The sequence below is a fragment of the Protobothrops mucrosquamatus genome, unplaced genomic scaffold (assembly GCF_001527695.2).
Source record: "Protobothrops mucrosquamatus isolate PMUCROS unplaced genomic scaffold, P.Mucros_1.0 scaffold3318, whole genome shotgun sequence".
Classification (NCBI taxonomy): Eukaryota; Metazoa; Chordata; class Lepidosauria; order Squamata; family Viperidae; genus Protobothrops; species Protobothrops mucrosquamatus.
The window spans coordinates 209409-229485 of NW_015389308.1; the positions used below are offsets into that span (position 1 = coordinate 209409).

Consider the following 20077-nt stretch of genomic DNA (forward strand, 5'->3'; position numbering starts at 1 on the left):
CAAAGCTCACTTAACGAATGTCTCGCTTAACAACAGAAATTTGGGGCTCAAGTTATACGGTTGTTAAGTCAAGGACTAACTGCATTTCTGATGTCTGGCCAAGCTAATCCTAACAGTCAGCCACAGCAGACTCACAACGTTCAATGATTAAAGGATTTTCCACTCGAATGTAGAAAATCCGTGATCAATGGACACCGTCAGATGAAAAGCAGAAATTTGCAAGAGCAGCTGATGTCCTTCTAGCAGCTCTAAAGTTGGTAGACCTGGGTATCTACAGGGTATCTACAAAGGTGAACCACCATGAGCTCATGACTTACATGGCGGGGCCCCAACTTGGGCGTATGAAATTAATGTTCTTGGGAAGCGTCAAGCCCTAAAGCAGCGGTTCTCAACCTGTGGGTCGCGACTCCTTTGGGGGTCGAACGACCTTTTCACAGGGGTCGCCTAAGACCATCGGAAAACACATATTTCCGATGGTCTTAGGAACCGAGACACCGCTCCTCTATCTGTCTCCGCACGGCTTCGAGCTGGGGGCCGTTGCAGCGCCAGATTCGTTTCCGTCGAGCATCTCCTAAGGGAGGCTGCGCTGCTTCGCGGCCCTTTCCGTGGAGGAGGCTGAACTAAGCTCTGCCGGCGCTGTCACCCTCTTGGCTCTCGCTCTCTCTCGCTCTCCCTGCCTGGGCGCTTCTCCAACCAGGCTGGGCGGAATGGCCTTCCTGCCCCCCCTCCCCAGCCAGTGGAGCCGGGCAGGCCGGCGACCTTCGGAAGTGAGGCAAGGACAGGCCAGGCGCGCTGAGCCCCGGGTGCGGCGGCTGAGTGGGCGGCATCGGTGCGCGCTTGGAGAGCCCTTAGGGTTGGGGGTCACAACATGAGGAACTGTATTAAAGGGTCGTGGCATTAGGAAGGTTGAGAACCACTGCCCTAAAGGCTCACGATTTTTGAAAGGCCCATCCCTAAAGAAAACAAGAAGCTTCCATATGACCAGCACAAACAGAATCCCGTTTTCTTTTAACATTTATTGATCATGTTTAACTTATTCAGGTATCACAGTTTTCTACATTAAAATATTTCCATGCTATTTCCCCGTGATTCCCAACCCTCCTCAGATTCAGAGAAAAATAGAATTGACACAACTTCAATGGAATGCCTCAGAGTAAAGGGGGAGGGGAAAAAAAAGAAAGGCTACTGCACCCAAGTTACAGAGCACACAGAACGAAACAGTACAAAGAAGATCTGCGTAGGACCAAAGCGTGGGAGGATCGAAGGGGTGACACGTTGGAACCGACAGTCTTTGCAGCCTGAACCATCACCAACCTCGCCAAGCAACACCCAGCTGGGATCTGGGTTGTTGTCCTGTAGTTAACGATCTGGATCACCCAAATTGGGAGCGGTGGGAGAGGCCCCCAGGAATAGGCTGGAAACCAGAATCAAGGTGAAAAGGTACCTCATGTTTGTCTCTGGGCTTGGAAATCCACGCAAGCCCATTCTACAGAAGCATTGGGTTGTCAACGCCATCCACTGCCTGGCGCCAAAGCAGTGTTTAGAACTGTGCACAACAGCTAGGGAGCTTCACCTTCGGAAGATGGTTTATAAAAAAAAAAAAATCCAAGGTTGGGGTTGGGTTCAAACCTAAATACCTTCCCAAGGGTTTCTCAAGAACAGAATTCAAAATGGCCCGTGGCCATGTTCAATGTGACTTCTTACTTTCTGGATCACGAGGAATTGAACAAGAGGACCCCTGGGTCTAACTTGGACATAATCTACGCATATTTGAAGCAAACGCTCCTCAGCTTTGTTCAGACACATAAGGGCGTGCTGCGCTTGGAAAACTTGGGGCCTTTTTCAGAGTATTCTGAAGACTGATGTACCAAACAAGATACTCGTTAGCTACAGGCATCCTCAACCTCGCCAACATTGTCCTCTGCCTTGATTACCTTGCAAGGAAGCTTAGAAAAAAAACAGGGGGGGGGGGGAAGAGAGGAACCCCCCGTTTTGCTGCTGTTTCATATTTACATCCACAACTGCATACACGTGCAGATGCAACTGGGCAATGGGACTGACCACCTGGAAAGGAGTCCCCATGCCAAGTTTTCACAGAAGAGGTAGGGATCCTGTACTTTTCCTGGGCAAGCAACAGGATGTGCAAATATTGCAAAATCACTGTTGGGCGATTTCCTAGCCATACGGTAGCTGAAGCGAATGGCGCTTTGTGGGCTTGTAATGCTACCAGGAACCATCGTAAACTGTGGAGTGGCTTTCTCTTGCCCACTGGTCAGCCAAAGGGCTTAAAAGTGGACCAAAACTCCCAAGTGGACAAGGATGGCTTGACCAAGGAATGCAACTTTTCTCAACTTCTTGGGGATGGGTCTAGATTTTCCCTCCACGACTAGATGAGTTTTCTCATGCTCCAACAGTCCGAAAATGGCACAGCAGCCAGCTCTGTGTACTTTCTTCCTTCAAGACCACATAAAGGGGGGGGGGGGGGGAGAAAAAAAACAAAACTAAAACGCTTGCAGGAGAGCAAAGAAAATTCTAAAAATAAACCATTTCCTCCCAGCATATGTAAACCACTCAAGAAACCAGTGTTTGAAAAGGAGCATATTTTAAACTCTGTTATCAGCTTCAAACATCAGGAACACTGGCACAAATATGTCACTTATTCTTGGTTTAATTACAGGGGCTGACAAGTAAACACCAACACAAGGGAAAGAAAAAAAAATCCAGTATTTTTGGGGGAGCAACAGGGTGCAAGCTAATGTTTTGCGGTGGAGTCTCGGGGATAAAATTCTGCCAAGGTGCTCTGGGGAATTCTCTTCAGCATCTCCTTGGGGAAAATACGTAGCAGCTGCCATCCAATATCCAGCGTTTCGTAAACAGTGCGGTTTTCATAGGGCCCTGAAATGATAATGGACAGCAGGGTCAAAACACTGAAATCCAGAGGAAACAGCCACAGTTTCCCCAGTCATCTTGAGAGTCTGTTTCATCTAGTGCAGGGAGTCTTCAAACTTGGCCCTTTTATGACTTGTGGACTTCAACTCCCAGAATTCCTCAGCCAGCCAAGTCATAAAAGGGCCAAGTTTGAAGGCCCCTGATCTAGTAGTTAAGGCACCAGGCTAGAAACTAGGAGACGGTGAGTTCTAGTCCCACCTTAGGCATGAAAACCAGCTAATGGGCTGGTTTGGGGCCAATGATCAGGGGACTGTGAGTTCTAATCTCGCCTTAGGCATGAAAGCTGGCTGGGTGACTTTGGCCCAATTACCAGGAGACTGTGAGTTCTAATTCCACCTTAGACATGGAAGCCGGCTGGGTGACTTTGGGCCAATCACCAGGAGACTGTGAGTTCTAGTTCCACCTTAGACATGGAAGCCAGCTGGGTGACTTTGGGCCAATTACCAGGAGACTGTGAGTTCTAGTTCCACCTTAGACATGGAAGCAGGCTGGGTGACTTTGGGCCAATCACTCTCTCTCAGCTCAAATCGACCTCACAGGGTTGTGGTGGTGGGGAAAATAGGAGAAGGAAGGAGTATCGTGTGTGCTTGCTGCTTTGGGTTACCCGTAAAAACAATAAAGGCAGGATATAAATAAATAAATCTGAAGGACAACACCTACCCTGAGCAATGAAGTTCCTCTCAAACTTCTGCAGAAATTCAAGGTACAGAAGATCGTCAGAAGTAAGTGCTTCTTCTCCTACTACGGCCTTCATGGCTTGGACATCCTTTCCAATGGCATAGCAGGCATACTAGACAAAACAAAACAAAGCAAAACAAAAAACAAAAAACTAAATTTAAGAACTGTGAAGTTTATTAAGAAACACGTCTTCATGTTTCAAGCAATACGAGCTTCATAGGAATGTTGAGATCATTTCTGGCGTGAAAGGCAATTAGACATACTTGGGGTTTATCGGGAGCCTACCTCTCACGAAAAAAATTGACAATTTGGGTTTTTTAGATTATTTTTATCAAATACTTTTTCCGTAAGTTAAAAAAAATACGAATCTCATAAAGGAAAGAGAGAAAAAGGAAAGAGGTCAGAGAAAGGAAGAGAAGCTTTTTAACGCAAGACAATGGAGGAACTACAGACCTCTTTTAGTGAATTCCACTTACCAGCTGGTTTGATACATCAGCATGATCCTTTCTGGTCATTCCTTCACCAATAGCAGATTTCATCAATCGAGACAAAGAGGGAAGTACATTGATGGGTGGGTAAATCTGGAAGAAGAACCAGGTTTTTAATGACAGCTCTGAAGAATTGGACTTGTGACTTCCGGGGAAGAAACAACAGACTGAAAAAAGCTCTGTGAAAAGTGGAGCCAGGAGTCGTGGCAGAACGAAGAGATGGCAAACAGATCAACTCTTCGATAATTCCTTCCTGGACAATCAAACCAGCGACTTCACGTATAACAGGCACAAAGTAGTATTTTACAACGTAAACTACGAACCTGTCGGTTGTGCAGCTGTCTGTCTACGTAGATTTGGCCTTCGGTAATATATCCCGTCAAATCAGGAATAGGATGCGTTATGTCTGCAAGAGAAGTTGCATTAAAGCAGGGGTGTCAAACTCAATTTCACTGAGGGCCGCATTAGCATTGCGGTTGCCCTTGGGGGGCCGGGTGGGTGTGGCCAGAGTGGGTGCAGCCTACTGGGTGGGCGTGGATGGAGTGGGCGTGGCCAGTTCTACATCATTCGTGTCAAAGGGGGCCTGTGGGGGCTTGGGCAGGCGGGGGACAGATCTGAGGGTCTCTAGCAGAAGGGGGTGGGACCGGGACAAGTGCCAAGGCATGGTCCACTGGGGCAAGTGCCAAGATGGCCACCACAAAATTGTACATTGGCTCCCGGCCGGCCTGGGCCAGGGCCAAGGCAGCGGGGGCCGTTCCCTCACTGTTTCCAGGATAGCTTCGCGGGCCACATGAAACTACTTCGCGGGCTGCATCTGGCCACCGGGCCTTGTGTTTGACATGTCTGCATTAAAGCTTTCCAGTTTCTGCGCAAACTACGTGACCAATTGCGGATCTGTTTCACAGACACCCTGTTAAACCTCAAGATGGCTGGTAGGATTTATGCCTTACTGTATTGTACGAACCCAGCCATTAACGATTTATGGTGGAACACAAACTATAAATCCACCCGCTGTGACACACCTGCCTAAACACAAGGAACTGAAAAGGCGATCCAAGTACGAAGGTCTGTTAATGAAGGAGACTGCTGGGGGGGAAGAAAGAGCCACCAAATCCTGGAGAAAAACTCTTCCCTTGCCTACGGAGTGTGCAAGGAACTCCTGGAGTTACAAAACACAGCTGCCCAGATGCTAATGGCAGCGGTGTCTGAATTGTTGTGAAAGGTTTGCCCATTAGACTTAATGCATTTAATCTTAGCCTGCGGGGTGACGTATGTGGCATCAGATGCAGAGGTTGAAAGAAGCTGCAGGACTAAAAAACGACCCTGAAAGAACACTTACCATCATTGGGCATAGTAAGAATGGGAATCTGTGTAATGGACCCGTTCCTGCCTTCTACTCGTCCAGCTCGCTCATAGATTGTGGCCAAATCTGTGTACATGTAGCCAGGAAAACCCCGCCGGCCTGGGACTTCTTCTCTGGCAGCTGAGACCTTTGGGAAATGAAGGCAAATGGGTTGGAATAACCAGCAGAAGCAAGAACATAAAAAGGGGTCTTCAAACTTCTGTCCCCAAGACTACCCTTTTCTGATTTAGCCTTTGTCACTGCTGTGCAGGAGATCACCAGTTTTCACCCATCTGATCTTTCTGTGAAATTGAAGGTTGTGGCCATCTACTTAACATAAAGAAATAGTTTCTTGAACCCACAGAGTCTAGCTGATAGGCATGTAAAGGGTTTTCATATCCGCTGAGGATCTGAATACCACTCGTTTCGTGCCCTTTTGAATTCATTCATGCTATCTATGAAAGACAATAATGACAGAATATTCTGCAGTAATTCTTCTTCTCAAAAAATCATAACCTTCAGATTCTTAGTTAATTTAGAATAGAATATCAGAGTTGGAAGGGACCTTGGAGGTCTTCTAGCCCAACCCCCTGCGCTTAGGCAGGAAACCCTATACCATTTCAGACAAATGGCTGTCCAGTCTCTTCTTAAAATACTTCCAGTGTTGGAGCATTCACCGCTTCTGGAGGCAGGTTGTTCCACTGGTAAATTGTTCTAATTTTGTGCCTTACAAGTTAGAAAATTCAAGCTGGAGGAAATATTTGGCTGTGCAGTTCAGCAGTTGTCTGATCAACAGACTAAATATGTACCTCTCTCAGAGCTTCTGCGTAGGAGCTCATATCTGTCAGAATGACCAGCACGTGCTTCTCACACTGATAAGCCAAGAACTCTGCTGTGGTCAGCGCAAGGCGAGGAGTGATTATCCGTTCAATGCTGTGAAAAATAATGAGCTCCATTAAACCAATTATGCCAAAGTGAAGGATTGCGTCTAAAACAAAATGGCAGCTTAGAAGAAAAACCTTGAAACAAGATTCAAGATCCTCTGGAGTAATTAAGCGTTAACCCTGGCCATGGTCTCCTTAAAGAAGAATGTCTATGGCAGGGGTCCTCAACCTTGGCAACTTTAAGACTTGTGGACTTCAACTCCCAGAATTCCAGAGTTGAAGTCCACAAGTTAAAGTTGCCAAGGTTGAGGACCCCTGGTCTATGGAGATTCTCAGTCATCCAGTCATCCAAGACATGGTTGACCCAAAGGTGGTTTTTCCAAAGGCAACTAGACTTTGTTTTTCCTTGAAGAGATTTCGCTTCTCAAAACTTCTCTGGGGCTTCTCTGAAGAATGAAGCTTCTCTGAAGAACTGAAGAAGCTTCTTGGAGGAAAAGCGAAACCTCTTCATGGAAAAACAAATCCAGTTGCTCTTTGAGAAAACACCTTTGGGACTGTCTGAACCAAATGAGAAGACAATATTCGTCCGGTGCCTCAAGAGCTTCATCCCTCTTTCAGTCACCAATAGAAGCTAAGATGTTCCATGAAAGGGACATCAATTAACATCAAAGGGCCCCACTTCCAGGTAATACGATTAATATCCAAGATGAAATCCAACTAGGAAGATTCCAGCCCACTTACGTCGGATCGTTAGCCAAATTCAAGAACAGGCACACATTGTCCATGGACCCATTTTCTTCAAAGTCGGTTTTGAAAAATCGGGCTGTTTCCATGTTCACCTAGAGAGTAAAGCAAGGAGATAAAGTCAACCAGTTCAAACACAAGTGCTTCTCTAAGTTTTGACCTTTCCACCCTGATTATTCTTTTAGCCCAGTGGTTCTCAACCTTTTTAATGCCATGACCCCAACCGGTTGTAAGTCGAGGACTACCCAACCGGTCGTAAGTCGAGGACTTTCCCTGCCCGGGAGCGCAGTGCATGCGTGGTTCCGCCCCCTGCGCCGGCCGAGGTGTAGCTGGCAAGCGGCAGAGACGGAGCAGGCCGACCACCAGCTGGCCCAGCCCAAGGGAGGTAAGGCACCCGCCGGAAAAGGGGAAAAAAATGGCAGACAAAAAAAATTGTGGACAAAAAAAAGGCGGACAGCCTTGCTTGGCGACCCCCATGAAATGGTCGATCGACCCCAAATGGGGTCCCGACCCACAGGTTGAGAACCACTGTTTTAGCCAAAAGGGAAAAAAACAACGCTGCCCAAAATTGCCAGAGTAATGGGGACAATTTGCTCTCCCAAGGATTGCGGCCATTGTTCTGGGCAACGAGGGAGAAAATTGTTTTGTGTGCATTTAGTTACTTACTCCCATTGCAGCAAATACAATGGCGAAGTTCTCAGCACTGTAGTCCACCACATCTTTGGATTTCTTCACCAAGCCTGCCTGGCGACAGATCTGAGCCGCTATCTGAGGTAAAAAAAAATAATGGCAGCACATGACTTCAGTGTAATAAAGCAAGGGTCCTCAACCTTGGCGACTTTAAGACTTGTGGACTTCAACTCCCAGAATGCTATTCAAACCCTTACCTCGTTATGGGGCAACCCCGCAGCCGAGAAAATGGGGATCTTCTGGCCTCTGGCAATACTGTTCATCCCATCGATAGCAGAAATGCCAGTCTGGATCATTTCTTCTGGGTAGATTCGACACTGAGGATTGATAGGCTGACCTATTTCATTTTAATGGAGGAAAAACAATCCGTTTTAGTCTGCATTTTCCAAGGCCAGAATTTCGCACAAAGAATATTAAAATCCAACATACCCATGTTACGGTTCAAGCAATTTGTCTAACGAAGTGGATATTTCTGAAGCATCTATACCCAGCAAGGTCTTTTGTGAGTTACTATCAGCAAGCTTAACTGACAGTCTCTAAACAGGGTGGTACTTTCAAAGCTTGAGGCCACACTTCATTTTTATTAATTAAATGACTACACGGTGACGATCCGATTCTGGTTTCTTGAAGACCTCACCCAAGAAATGTCCAGTTCTCACAATCCCTTAAAGCAGGTTAAAAGTTTCAAGGCCTTGAAACTGGATCTTGCTATCATTGGGTTAGGGCAGGGGTAGGCAACCTTGGCTCTTTTATGACTCGTGGACTTCAACTCCCAGAATTCCTGAGCCAGCCATGTTGAGGGGAAAGGGAGAGGTTTCCAAGCTGAGCCGTGCTGGCTCAGGAATTCTGAGAGTTGAAGTCCACGAGTCATAAAAGAGCCAAGGTTGCCTACCCCTGGTATCCTTTGAAAAGAGACAGGGCAAGAAGTCTGTTGATTTTCTAGCTTGTGTAGGGATGTGCACATGAGCCAAGATCTGATTTTAATTTGTGATATGATTTGGATTCCACATGCCAATTTTTTTGAATTGATTTGAACATTTAGATGAAGGAAAAGTGCAATGGTGCATGCACAGATAGTCGCTGAATCGTCAAATCAATCTTCAAATTGATCACTTCATTCACTGAATCTCCAAATCCATTGCCAACTCCCAACTGATGGGATGGGATTGCATCAGTTTGATTAGAAAGTATGATTACTTTTAATTATAACTTCACTTGATGTCATATTTGCAACTCTGCTTCCCTGAGCTGATGCTTTATTATGCTAGCTTACTACTTTCCTACACAGAGCTGCACACCCATTTCCTGAAAACCATTTATATTAATGTCTTAGTAAACATTTTAAATCTAGACAGCATACTAAAAAGCAGAGACATCACCCTGCCAGCAAAAGTGCGTATAGTCAAGGCCATGGTTTTCCCAGTTGCAATGTATGGCTGTGAAAGTTGGACCATAAGAAAGGCTGAGCGCCAAAGAATTGAGGCCTTTGAACTATGGTGCTGGAGAGGACTCCTGCGAGTCCCTTGGACTGCAAGGCGATCAAACCGGTCAGTCCTGGAAGAGATCAACTCCGACTGCTTTTTAGAAGGCCAGATCCTGAAGTTGAAACTCAAGTACTTTGGCCACCTAATGAGAAGGAAGGACTCCCTGGAGAAGAGCCTAATGCTGGAAAAGATTGAGGGCAATAGAAGATTGAGGGCAATAGAAGACAGAGAATGAGGTGGCTGGATGGAGTCACTGAAGCAATAGGAGTGAGCTTAAATGGACTCCAGAAGATGGTAGAGGACAGGAAGACCTGGAGGAACATTGTCCATGGGGTCGCGATGGGTCGGACACGACTTCGCAATTAACAACAACAACAAACATTTTAAACATACCCATAATATCAAGGTAGTCTTCAGCCAAGACTACAGGACCTCGGTCGATAGGTTTTCCTGAGCCATTAAACACACGTCCTACAAAGATCAGAACAAAAGAGAAGGAGAGGGAAAGGGAAAGAGGGAGAGATGCATTATTACCACAAACCCTGCATACAAAATAGATATCAGGACAAATCACATATAAAGTTTTCCATCCAATAGACAAAATCTGGTACTACCAAGCATATCTTCGGACACCGGGCTTCGAAGGATGTCCCCGGTGAATTCACAAGATGTTCTCTTAGCATCGATTCCCGAAGTTCCTTCAAACACCTAGAAAAGGGCAAATATTTGATTGCATGTTTTTATTTCAACAATAGCACTATCTATGGTCAGCAAACGGCTTCCTAGTAAACATTTAAACAGAATCAAGGCCGTTACTACACTTGTTCTTTATTTGAGGCTCCTGCTACAACAGCTCAAAAATAGCTTTATTGACTATTAATGGGAAAGACTATTTCGATGGGAAACTAATTCCTAACCAACAGGAAAGCAAATTAGGTTAAGCTTTCCTGGAACAAAAAATATTGCGAGACCAGAAACCGAATGTACTTCTCTTTCATAGGAAGCCTGGAGGCACACATGGTTTCTGAAATATTAACAAGCCCATTGTAAAAATCTTATGTAATAAAGATGTTGGACCCTAGAATAGCAGGTAAGAATATAGGTAGTCCTTGACTTACAACAGTTCATTTAGTGACTGTTCTAAGTCATCACGGCACTGAAAAAAGTGACTTATGCCCATTTTTCACACTTAACAACTGTTGCAGCATCTCCATGGTTGGGGAAAGCCAACCCTGTTACTAACTTAACAATTGCAGTGATTCACTTAACTGCAGTAAGAAAAGTCGTAAAATGGAGCAAACTCACTTAACAAATGTTTCACTTAACAACATACGTTTTGGGCTCAATTGTGATCATAACTCGAGGACTACCTGTAAAAGTATGTATCTGTTACTTCAGATGGCTTATTTCCATTGCAAACATTTGAAAAATGACTGGGAAGCCATTTACCTGAATTACAGCTTTGGATCCACTGACTTCTAGGATTTGTCCACTTCTCTTTGTTCCATCGGGCAGTGTCAAATGCACAATCTCTGCATACCTGGGAAACTAAATGACAATAACGACAGTCAACTAGGCCAAGATATTTTTTGTTAAGAGCAGGAGAGGCACAAAATTAGCGCACAGAACATCAAGGGTGATCAAGCTCATTTCTTCAACTTTAAAGTTTAAAGGTTAAATTACAACCTGAAAAAAACTTAGGGGAACACTGAATTGTTGGACATAATTATAGACCAGTGATTCCGCCCCCCCCCATACCATTTTTTACAAGCACTCAGTCTGAAATTCTGATAGCCATAGCAATGGCTTGCCAGCCACCTATCAGTGAAAATTTACTATGGCATTTTTTGAACAAGGGATAAAATTATCTAGCTTTCTCAGCCCAGAAAAAAGCTGGCATCTATTCAGTAGCTTCCCCAAACTGATGTTCTTAAATGTGATGGATTAAAAAAAAATAGATATGCCTGGGGTGCTGTTGCTAGTCCCACATCAGATGGAAGAAATAGAAAGGCTGGTCTAACTTTTTCATATTTGAAATTCCACAGTGAAACTGGAAATCCCAGCCAGAAGTTACAGATTGATAATGCGTTTGTATTTGATGAGAATGTTTAAAGGCTTCTGTAAATAAAACCATCAGTTACTTGTCTACAGATGTTATTTTACTGCAAAGGATGGAATGAGATTTGCATATCTGCCTTGAACATGTTGAGACATGCTTTCCATACCCAAAAGGGTGCTCTGTCTAAAGAATCCATACATCAGTATGAATGTAATTTTCATTGCAATATCAACCAAGCTAGCACGAAAACAGATAACTGCAAAATACATTTACAAATACATTAATGCTTACTATATTTAAAGACAACCACAGGAAACTGCAGTTCAAACCAAGTGTTTTACAGAGCCATTAAATCTCCAATTTACCTTCACTTGATCCAAGATTACGAGTGGTCCATTAACTCCAGATACTGTTTTATATGCTGAAAAGCCAAAAGGAAGATGTTTAAACAATCTAGTGCACGCTTAGTGAAAACTTACACAAATTTACTAAATAGTAATGCAGGATATGTAGCCACCTCAAACGCATTCTTATGCTATGCTTGATAGATCATCTTTGGAAAAGAGATCTCAACTAGCTTGAGTCATATGCTACATATGGAGTGCCAATTATTGTGAGATAATTCCCTAAAGAGAGATTTTTTTATGTCACTGTTTTTTTTTGCCTCCAGCCTCTAAAAATGTAAAATCAAGTAAATAGACTATCAACCTGCGATGCAACTCTAAAGCTGACAACTAATTCAAAGGGTCAAGACTGTCTGTCAAGACTTACTGTCAAGACTGGAGATATCTAAATTATATTTTCAGGCACTAGTCTTGATTGTAACGAATTACAGTATATATAGCAGCTTTCATTTAAACTACAGAAAAACTGGGGGGGGGGGGAGAGAGAGAAACACCCGAACACCATGATCCAAAACACAGGAACCACCATTCCCAGAGTTTAAGGACACCACTTTCATGAAGGCTACAGACACAATACCATATTAATACTAGCACAGATAACATTATTTTCATAAAATCAGGTATCCCATTATGGCAGTTCAATAAAAGCCTTCGTTTCACACTTTGCTACAATGATGGAGGGAAAAAACCACTGCAAGTTTAAAAGCTGCAGATCCTTAAATCTTTAGAACAAAATTTTTTGGCACAAGGAAGTAAGTCAGAAGCTGCAATCTTCTCAGAGCATGCTAAGGCTCTGTGCCAGAATTTATTTCAATGAATAGCTGGGAAACATCATGCCCATTTGCATTGGCACCAGTTACCTGCACCCCCTTGGCAACGGGAAAGCAATCAGAGGCAGACACTTGACATCCCAGAGTGTCTTACTCTGGGTTAAGGAGATCTGAACTATACTCAATTGGGCCCACACATGTCTGGGGGATGTGTTGCTATTCCATTTTGCTTCTTATTCATGATCTGAACAATGGCAAGGATCAACTGGCCTGAACCAATGTATACATTTTATACTTCCTAAGAAAATGTGACTAGGGCACTAGCTCTGCCTACAAAGAAGGAGCAGAGAAAAGGAGAATAATCCCACATAAACAGAAATTTGATTCACATGTTGGTTTAAACCAGTAACTCTCAAAGTGTGGTCTGGGAAGCCTTAGGAGTTCCAAAGATCCTTTTAGGAGTCTGAGAAGTCAAATAAATAAATAAACACTCAATGATTTTGAGCAGCTTCTTAGCAAGGAAATCACAATGAAATTAATAAAAAAAAAATATTCAGGAAGCCATGACTTAACATCAGATATGAATCTGATCCTTGTACCCCTCCCGTGGCTCAATCCTTCTGCCAAAGATGTTTTTCCACCCTTATATCCCTCCTGTAATAACAGAGTTATTTTATTGGGCACTTAGTTCTTTATGCTTTGCAGTAAACAATCCATTTGTACCCTATAAAGCAAGGTGCTATACCGGCTTCTTCTGAATGGGTCCAAGGATTTATTTTTTTTTAAAAAAATGGAGGCATGTCCATAAACTCCTGGATTCTCAGGAGTTCATAATTCTAGAGCAGGGGTAGTCAACCTTGGCTCTTTTATGACTCGTGGACTTCAATTCCCAGAATTCCTGAGCCAGCTAAGCTGGCTCAGGAATTCTGGGAGTTGAAGTCCACGAGTCATAAAAGAGCCAAGGTTGACTACCCCTGTTCTAGAGCATCTCTCTCATTTGCCTTTTAAAGAAAAACACCTGGAAACTAGAAACAAGCACCAACTCTCATTGACAACCCTTAGCTTCCCTTCTTGTTGACTAGACAAGGGAAGTGGGTTTTAAGAATGCTTTCTACTTTAACTTGCCTATGAGAAGCTTCTGAAGATTAGAATGTGCATGGCCTAACTACTTGCAGGTTGGGTTACCACAACGTATACAGCATGAAGTTGTCTTCTTATATTTGTCTGCTCAGAAATATTATGACCTGGTTCTTATAGCACAGTAAACCAAGATTTATCGAACAAGTAGCAATTAGGGGAGTCTATATAACATGCTATACCTTAAATCAGGGTTTCAAAATGAAAACGGATGATTTCACAGCAAGCCCAAGCCATGGTTTGCTTGTAGCGCCTCAAGAACCTGGATCCATTCATCATGCTAACTCTTAAGCATTACCTCCACCAACCACACACTTTAGCTTAATACACATCCGCTCACTTTGTAAATAAACCTCTGTGAAGGAGGGTGGCCTGTTCCCACAGGTGGCTACAAGGAATTCAACTATCTCTGTGATATGCAAAGAAGTTCATCTACTCTGGGCTCACAGATGCAGCCAAAAGGCATGCAGGAATTATTTTATAATAATCTATTCAGAGACACTGTATGAGTAAAGGACGGAGGGGGGGGAAGCGAAAAAGAGCACGCCCAAAGCTATAAGGGTCCTTCATCATTATCCTTCCCAGCAAAAGCTTCAATTTAACCCCACATGACTGTAAAAAGAGAAGCGCTTCAAAGGGCTTTATCAGACTCACAAGGCGAAAGAGTAATCATTAATCACTGTTCCCGAAAAATAAGGAAAGGCTGAACAAACCAGATTATTTCTAGAACAGGAGAACTGAGTAAGAAGCTGCATCCAATCCACAATTATCTGGAAATAAATCTCATTAGACAGGAGCGATACTTATTTCCAAGGAAATATGCCAAAGGGATTGTCCTGTCAAGGTCACAGCTAAGCACAAATCTTCGTGGAATCCAACTTGGAATCCAACAAGACTCAAGTCCGATGAAAGATTCGTAGAGATCAGCCATTTCTCAGTGGTTTTCACAGATTTACTAGCTACGTTATCGGTCTGCTTGAGTTGTTGCTCCTGTTGTTATTGCTATTTGCAAACTGGATGAAGGACAGAATAAATCTGTCTCTGTGACAATTTAAGCCAAGGTGGCTTCCAGACATTTTGGTCAAAAATTCTCACCAGGTAGTCCTCCACTTAACAATAGCTTCAAATGGTAGTGATCATTTGAAGTTACAACAGCACGGAAAAAAGCGACTTATGACCACTTTTCACACTTATGACCGTTGCAACATCCCCAGGGTGACGTGATCAAAATTCAGACGCTTAGCAACTGACTCATATTTATGACAAGTGGCAGTGTCCTGGGGTCACATGATCCCTTTTTGTGACCTCCTGACAAGTGACGTCAATGGGGAAAATGGATTCACTTAACAACCATGTTACTAACTTAACAGCTGCAGTGATTTCCTTAACAACCATGACAAGAAAGTTTGCAAAATGGGGCAAAAGTCACTTAGCAAATGTCTCATGTGATCGTAAGTTAAGGATTACTTGTGTCAGGACAGGTAAACCCAGATTCTTATTTATCCAAAATGTCTCAGAAGGTCAACTACAGCATTGCACCATTTTGTTAGGCTTCACACAATATGGTGTATTTGGTGGTTGGCTTAACATAATGTGTGAACCCAGTCATAATTTTAATGGTACAGTTTGCGTCTAGCATGAAAACATTTTATGTACTTAAGTAAAATTTATCCTCGTTTATTTGTGCTGGGGATTACCATGAGGATGTCTCAAACTGAACTGGAAGAACAGCTATATGAGAATATTTATAGTAAACAGGTTGGTATGTTACCTGCGTTGTGTCAACACAGTAATACCTACGTGGCTGGCGGAGATGTTACAAAGTTTTTGGTGTATAGTAAATACGTTTTTACAATGTCACCAATTATGTTGGTAATATCTGAGCTTTAAATCAAAACAGTATTAAAGTGTACATCTTTTAAAACAATTGATCCAGTTTTTTTTAACCCTAACCTTAAATATTTTAACATTCTACCTGTTCTTCTGCGGCTCAAAGGATGTGTGTGGTAGAACAGATATCTACAAAGTGTGTGTGTTTCATCACAACTGGAGACCAATCAACAAGATTTTTTCCTTCTTTCTCGACCACATTTGGGCTTTGAGCTATGTCCTTAACAGCTATTGCACAACTGCAAAATATTTCTGCTAAAATCTTGGCGAAGTGCAAATCCCAGTTCCTCAGAGGTCCCTCAAAAGATAACATCTACAGGTAGGATGCTGTTTGAAAGCAGGTTTGTTTTGATTTATTAACTTGGTAACACTGAAATTACTGCTATTTTTCAGATAATATTTATAACACAAACACAGTCTTACATATATTATCCTAGAAAACATATTCCCTTGAAACTGCAGAAAAAAATGTACAAAGAATTGTGTCCACGAACACCCAATTTTTCCCCTAACCTCCCCAAATAAGAGTTTCAAGTTTAGTTAAAATATGGCTTTCCAGTCCAGTTTGGTACAACTACAGTATAAATCTTATGGTTAACTCTTGAACATTTTGTTTTCTTTTCCCACATTTTGGGGGAGAAGGGCTTACTTCCCGTCACTCTCCAAACAATCTCATTTCCTTCCTATGTGTTTGCCCACACAAAAATCCAAATTTCTGTCTATAAGGACCCTGCACTTCTAAGAAAGCAGTAATCAGTCACAGAAGACCAAGCCAGAGTCTATGTCAACTAATGCTTCCAAATCTAGCCAACATTGCTGGCAAATATACTGATGTTCTTTCAGCAAAGGGGAGTTACAGGCATGTCAGATGAGCCTCAAGTATCCTACTCCAGGCTTAATTTTTTAGTTATATCTTAGTCTGCAGTACTATCTGAGAAAAGAAGTGGATTACCTCCTGCTTGAATGAATTTCGTCCACACTCAACATCTGCATCTGTCTCCTCACTCTTTCCAGGGATATCTCTTTTTCTCATTCTGCTGAAGATGAAAAACCATATCTAAAAGCGTACCCCTTAACTAAAGATATCTTGATGCTCGGTGGCACACAAGGATTGGCCAAAGATTACATTTTTGGACTGACATGCGCATTTTAAATCTTGAGGGCATGGCATTTTTCTGCCACAGGAAGGTCTTAACATATTCTTACAAACAAATGCAACCGTGAGTGAGGATAGCCACAAATAATGTATTCCCTAGAAAGCAAAGTCTTGAGGTTATTTAATGCTGCCCACTCGAAGTCTCTTAAACCAGCGGTCCCCAATCTTTCCTGTTTTACGGATTGATGGGCATGGGATGGGGGGGGGATGATTCCACGTGAGTGGGGGAGGGAGCGCGTGTGCACAGCTCCATTTGCGTGAGTGGCAGGCTCGAATAAACAGAGCTTTGTAAGTGCGCTCACCCACTACTAACGCAAGTGGAGCTGTCCCCGCCTGCACACTCGCCTGCTGCTTATGGGGCCCGGTTCCAAATGGGCTATGGTCCGGTAGTGGGCTGCGGCCTGGGGGTTGAGGACCCCTGTCTTAAACTGCTCTCCACTACCTTAGCTTAACTCTTCCTTCCTTCCCACGTGGCAGTCTTGCAACTGAAGCACAGGGCTGAAAATCTAACAATGCTTGGAATGCACTTTGGAAGTAAACAATAATTCTGGGGGCTAAAATGTGTGGCTTTGCAGCACAGCATCTATGTGTTTGTGATCTGCTTGAAGACCAGAAAGATTTACCTTTTTAGAAAAATTAAAATAGGTGTGGGAAGGACCATTAGATACATTTGTTAGTTATATAAAAAAATAAAGGTGGGATTAAAACAACAACAACAGGAGGGACAGGTGGCCTGGTGGAGAACCCAAGATACAACCCTGAGCACAGGGACATAAACTATTACTGGTACAGATTCTGGCAGGGCTATGGGGGTGCTGAAAGGATAGGATGGGAGGATACCCAGGCATCTGTTCAGCTAAGGAAATATTTCTAATGGAAATATTCCTCAGCAACATCTTCTCTGGAAGCTCAAAGGGAGAAAACAGATACTACTAAGAAAAAGAGAAACCTTGCTTTTCATCTACCTAATTAGATTTCTTTATCCTTGCCTGGAAATTACAGATATAAAGGTATTTTCATGAGGCAAACGAGATGTGCTTCTAAAAAACATTTCTCTGCTATTTGAATTTATCTGCTCATTCCACTCTTGCATCTGTATGGGATCCATGAAGCTATGTTTCACTGCTATAATACAGGATATCCCCATTCTGGGACTTCCACAATTGCAAAACTGTATTTGCTGTCACACTACCTTTGATTTACAGCAACAAAATCAGCATCAGAAACATGTCTGTCCTGATCTGAATAGTAGTAACCAAGCTTAATTTCCCAGTGAATAACTGAGCCTATTTCACTTTACATCTGATTTAATTGCCTACATTAAACGTGCACACCACCTTATTCAAGGAGGACCATAATAACTAAGTGGCAAGTTGCCAAAGTTGATAAAATAACCAGCCAGCTCAACAATCTGAAAGAGTCAGCCTTCTAGATTTCTTCTCCCTTAAAGGCAACCCAGGCAATTTCAGATCAGGCTGAAATGAATAAAACCCAGCTCTCTCACGCAACAATGCCAAAACTTTTCCAGAATTGACTCTGGTCTCTATCTTTCCTCCATTTCACCCGGCAACAATAAATCTACACCCCAAAAGACCTTAAAAGTGTGTCTCATCCCTAGAGCGTTTCACACACTGGGATGTGAGAGCGAAACCTCTGTGTGCCCGAGCCATCTTGCTTCCACTGACTGCTTTCACGCAAGCCTGCAGTGTGTCACATGATCTTGAGGCTTAGCCATAATCTATTAGTCAGAAGGTTTCACAATCTCTTACTCTCATTTCTCATTTTAATCGCAAACCAGGATGGTTCTGTTATAGGGAAAAAAATATAGAATATATTTTATAGAGAGATATAGAAGAAAAAACAAACAGGCAGGGAGAGAGTATCCTCTTCAAGGGACAGCAATGGTGTAAGAGTGGCAAGGACCATCGGTCTCTGGGGAGGGGGGGGAAATGAAGGCATTCTAGTGGTTTCTTTCATGCCCAAATCAGCACAGAGGAATAAGCTGACCAAGGAAAGAGAAGGCAGTCCATAGTAAAAAAAAAAAAAATGGGGGAGAAAGACATGAAGGGGATAAGAAATAGTGATAAAATCATGTGATTAAAACCAAGGAAACTACAGAACCATTTACTGAAGGGTATCTACTGTTAAGAGAATGGGCACGGAGTGCCACGAGGAAGCTTGTCTGATCCTGCGGGGTGATGATGGCATTGCAATATAGACCCCTTCGGGCCTCGCCACTCCCCAAATCATTCTCTTAGGACTTACTTTACGGCGGAGACTGCAATCTCGCCTACCCTTGGACATTCAGTTCTACAGCCAAAGGGAGGTTTACTTGAACATAAGCGCCATCCTGGGCTTCACTGGCCTTACTTAGAAGGAAAAGCTGCCCGCAGAAACTGGCACTGCAGTGCTCTTTGTGTGTGCAAGGAGGGCCTAGCCCGGAGAGCCCGTTGGGTCTGATGCCAATCTAGGGAAGAGACACTCGAGGAAGAGACACTCAAACAGCACTGAAAGGTCACCCAGAGGCTCTTTCTGCAGGATGATGGCCAAGAAGCGGGGGGAAAGGGGGCAGAAGCTGGGCTGGCTGTGCAGGCAAGGTCTGGTCCTTGCCTGCTTTGGGGCTTTGGGGCATGGAAACCCCTGGACGCGGGGCTTGCGTCCTCCTCCCCAGCAAATGCAGAGGAGCAAAAAGACAGGAGTCTCTTTTTTGATGCCAGGGCGAGGAGATCTGCAAAAGGAAAGGTTGCATCCCAACCTCCCCACCCACCCCTCAAGAAGAGCTTCTGCATCGCCCTCTCTCTCTCTCTCTTTCTCCTCCCCCCCCAGCATCATCACAACGCACGGACCAAATCGCCCATCATCCCCAGCCGACATGGAACTTGCCATCCAATAGGTCTAGAGGGCACCAAGGTTGGATCTGCTGCACCCGGGAGGAGCCCAATGGACAAGATTTCCCGCTCCGGGAGAGAAGCAGCCGAGCCCGTCCGGGGGGATCCCAGGCGGAGGTGACCCCAACCGCCCCCCGCCCCATTCCGGTCTTTTTCCAGCTCCACCGAGGGCTAAAAGGAGAGACTCCCTCGGCACGGCGGCACTGCCGGGCCGCGGTACTCACTGAGGCGGGGCTGGGAGAGGTAATCGCGGGTGACGGCGGCCGCCTGCTCCCGCATGGCGCCTCCGCCGCTCAGCTCCGAGACGGCGCCGTTCACCATCCCCCGCATCACCCGCATCGCCGCCATCTTGCCCCGTCTGGACTGCCGCGTGACTGCGCAGGCGCTGATATAAGCGCTCTGCGTCACCCCCTCTCCCCCCCCGCCTTTCTCTCTCTTCACGCGAACGGGACAGACCCAGAAATGGGCGGGAAGGGAGGAGGGAAATGGGCGGAGCCAGAGGAGAGGAGCTGGC

At 44.3% G+C, this 20077-nt stretch overlaps 1 protein-coding gene across 1 annotated transcript; it reads right to left on the minus strand.

Annotated features, from left to right (window-relative positions):
- Positions 1-2650: 2650 nt before the first annotated feature.
- On the minus strand, positions 2651-19917 carry ATP6V1B2 (ATPase H+ transporting V1 subunit B2). The gene is made up of 14 exons (XM_015826824.1): positions 19788-19917; positions 11684-11739; positions 10709-10807; positions 9874-9967; positions 9653-9730; positions 7973-8112; positions 7752-7853; positions 7083-7180; positions 6267-6390; positions 5455-5605; positions 4439-4521; positions 4104-4208; positions 3610-3739; positions 2651-2895 (listed from the first exon to the last, which is right to left on the minus strand). Exons 1-14 carry the CDS (start codon positions 19909-19911, stop codon positions 2753-2755), a joined length of 1527 nt encoding a protein of 508 aa, XP_015682310.1. The 5' UTR covers positions 19912-19917; the 3' UTR covers positions 2651-2752.
- Between the last annotated feature and the right edge of the window lie 160 nt (positions 19918-20077).

Excerpts from the sequence above, each read along its gene's own strand:
- ATP6V1B2 (XM_015826824.1), bottom strand. The coding sequence starts at position 19,911 with ATGGCGGCGATGCGGGTGATGCGGGGGATGGTGAACGGCGCCGTCTCG. Across the intron at positions 9,968-10,708 it reads GATCCAAAGCTGTAATTCAG|GTGTTTGAAGGAACTTCGGG; the intron begins GTAAATGGCTTC and ends GCCCTTTTCTAG. Across the intron at positions 3,740-4,103 it reads CTGATGTATCAAACCAGCTG|TATGCCTGCTATGCCATTGG; the intron begins GTAAGTGGAATT and ends TGTTTTGTCTAG.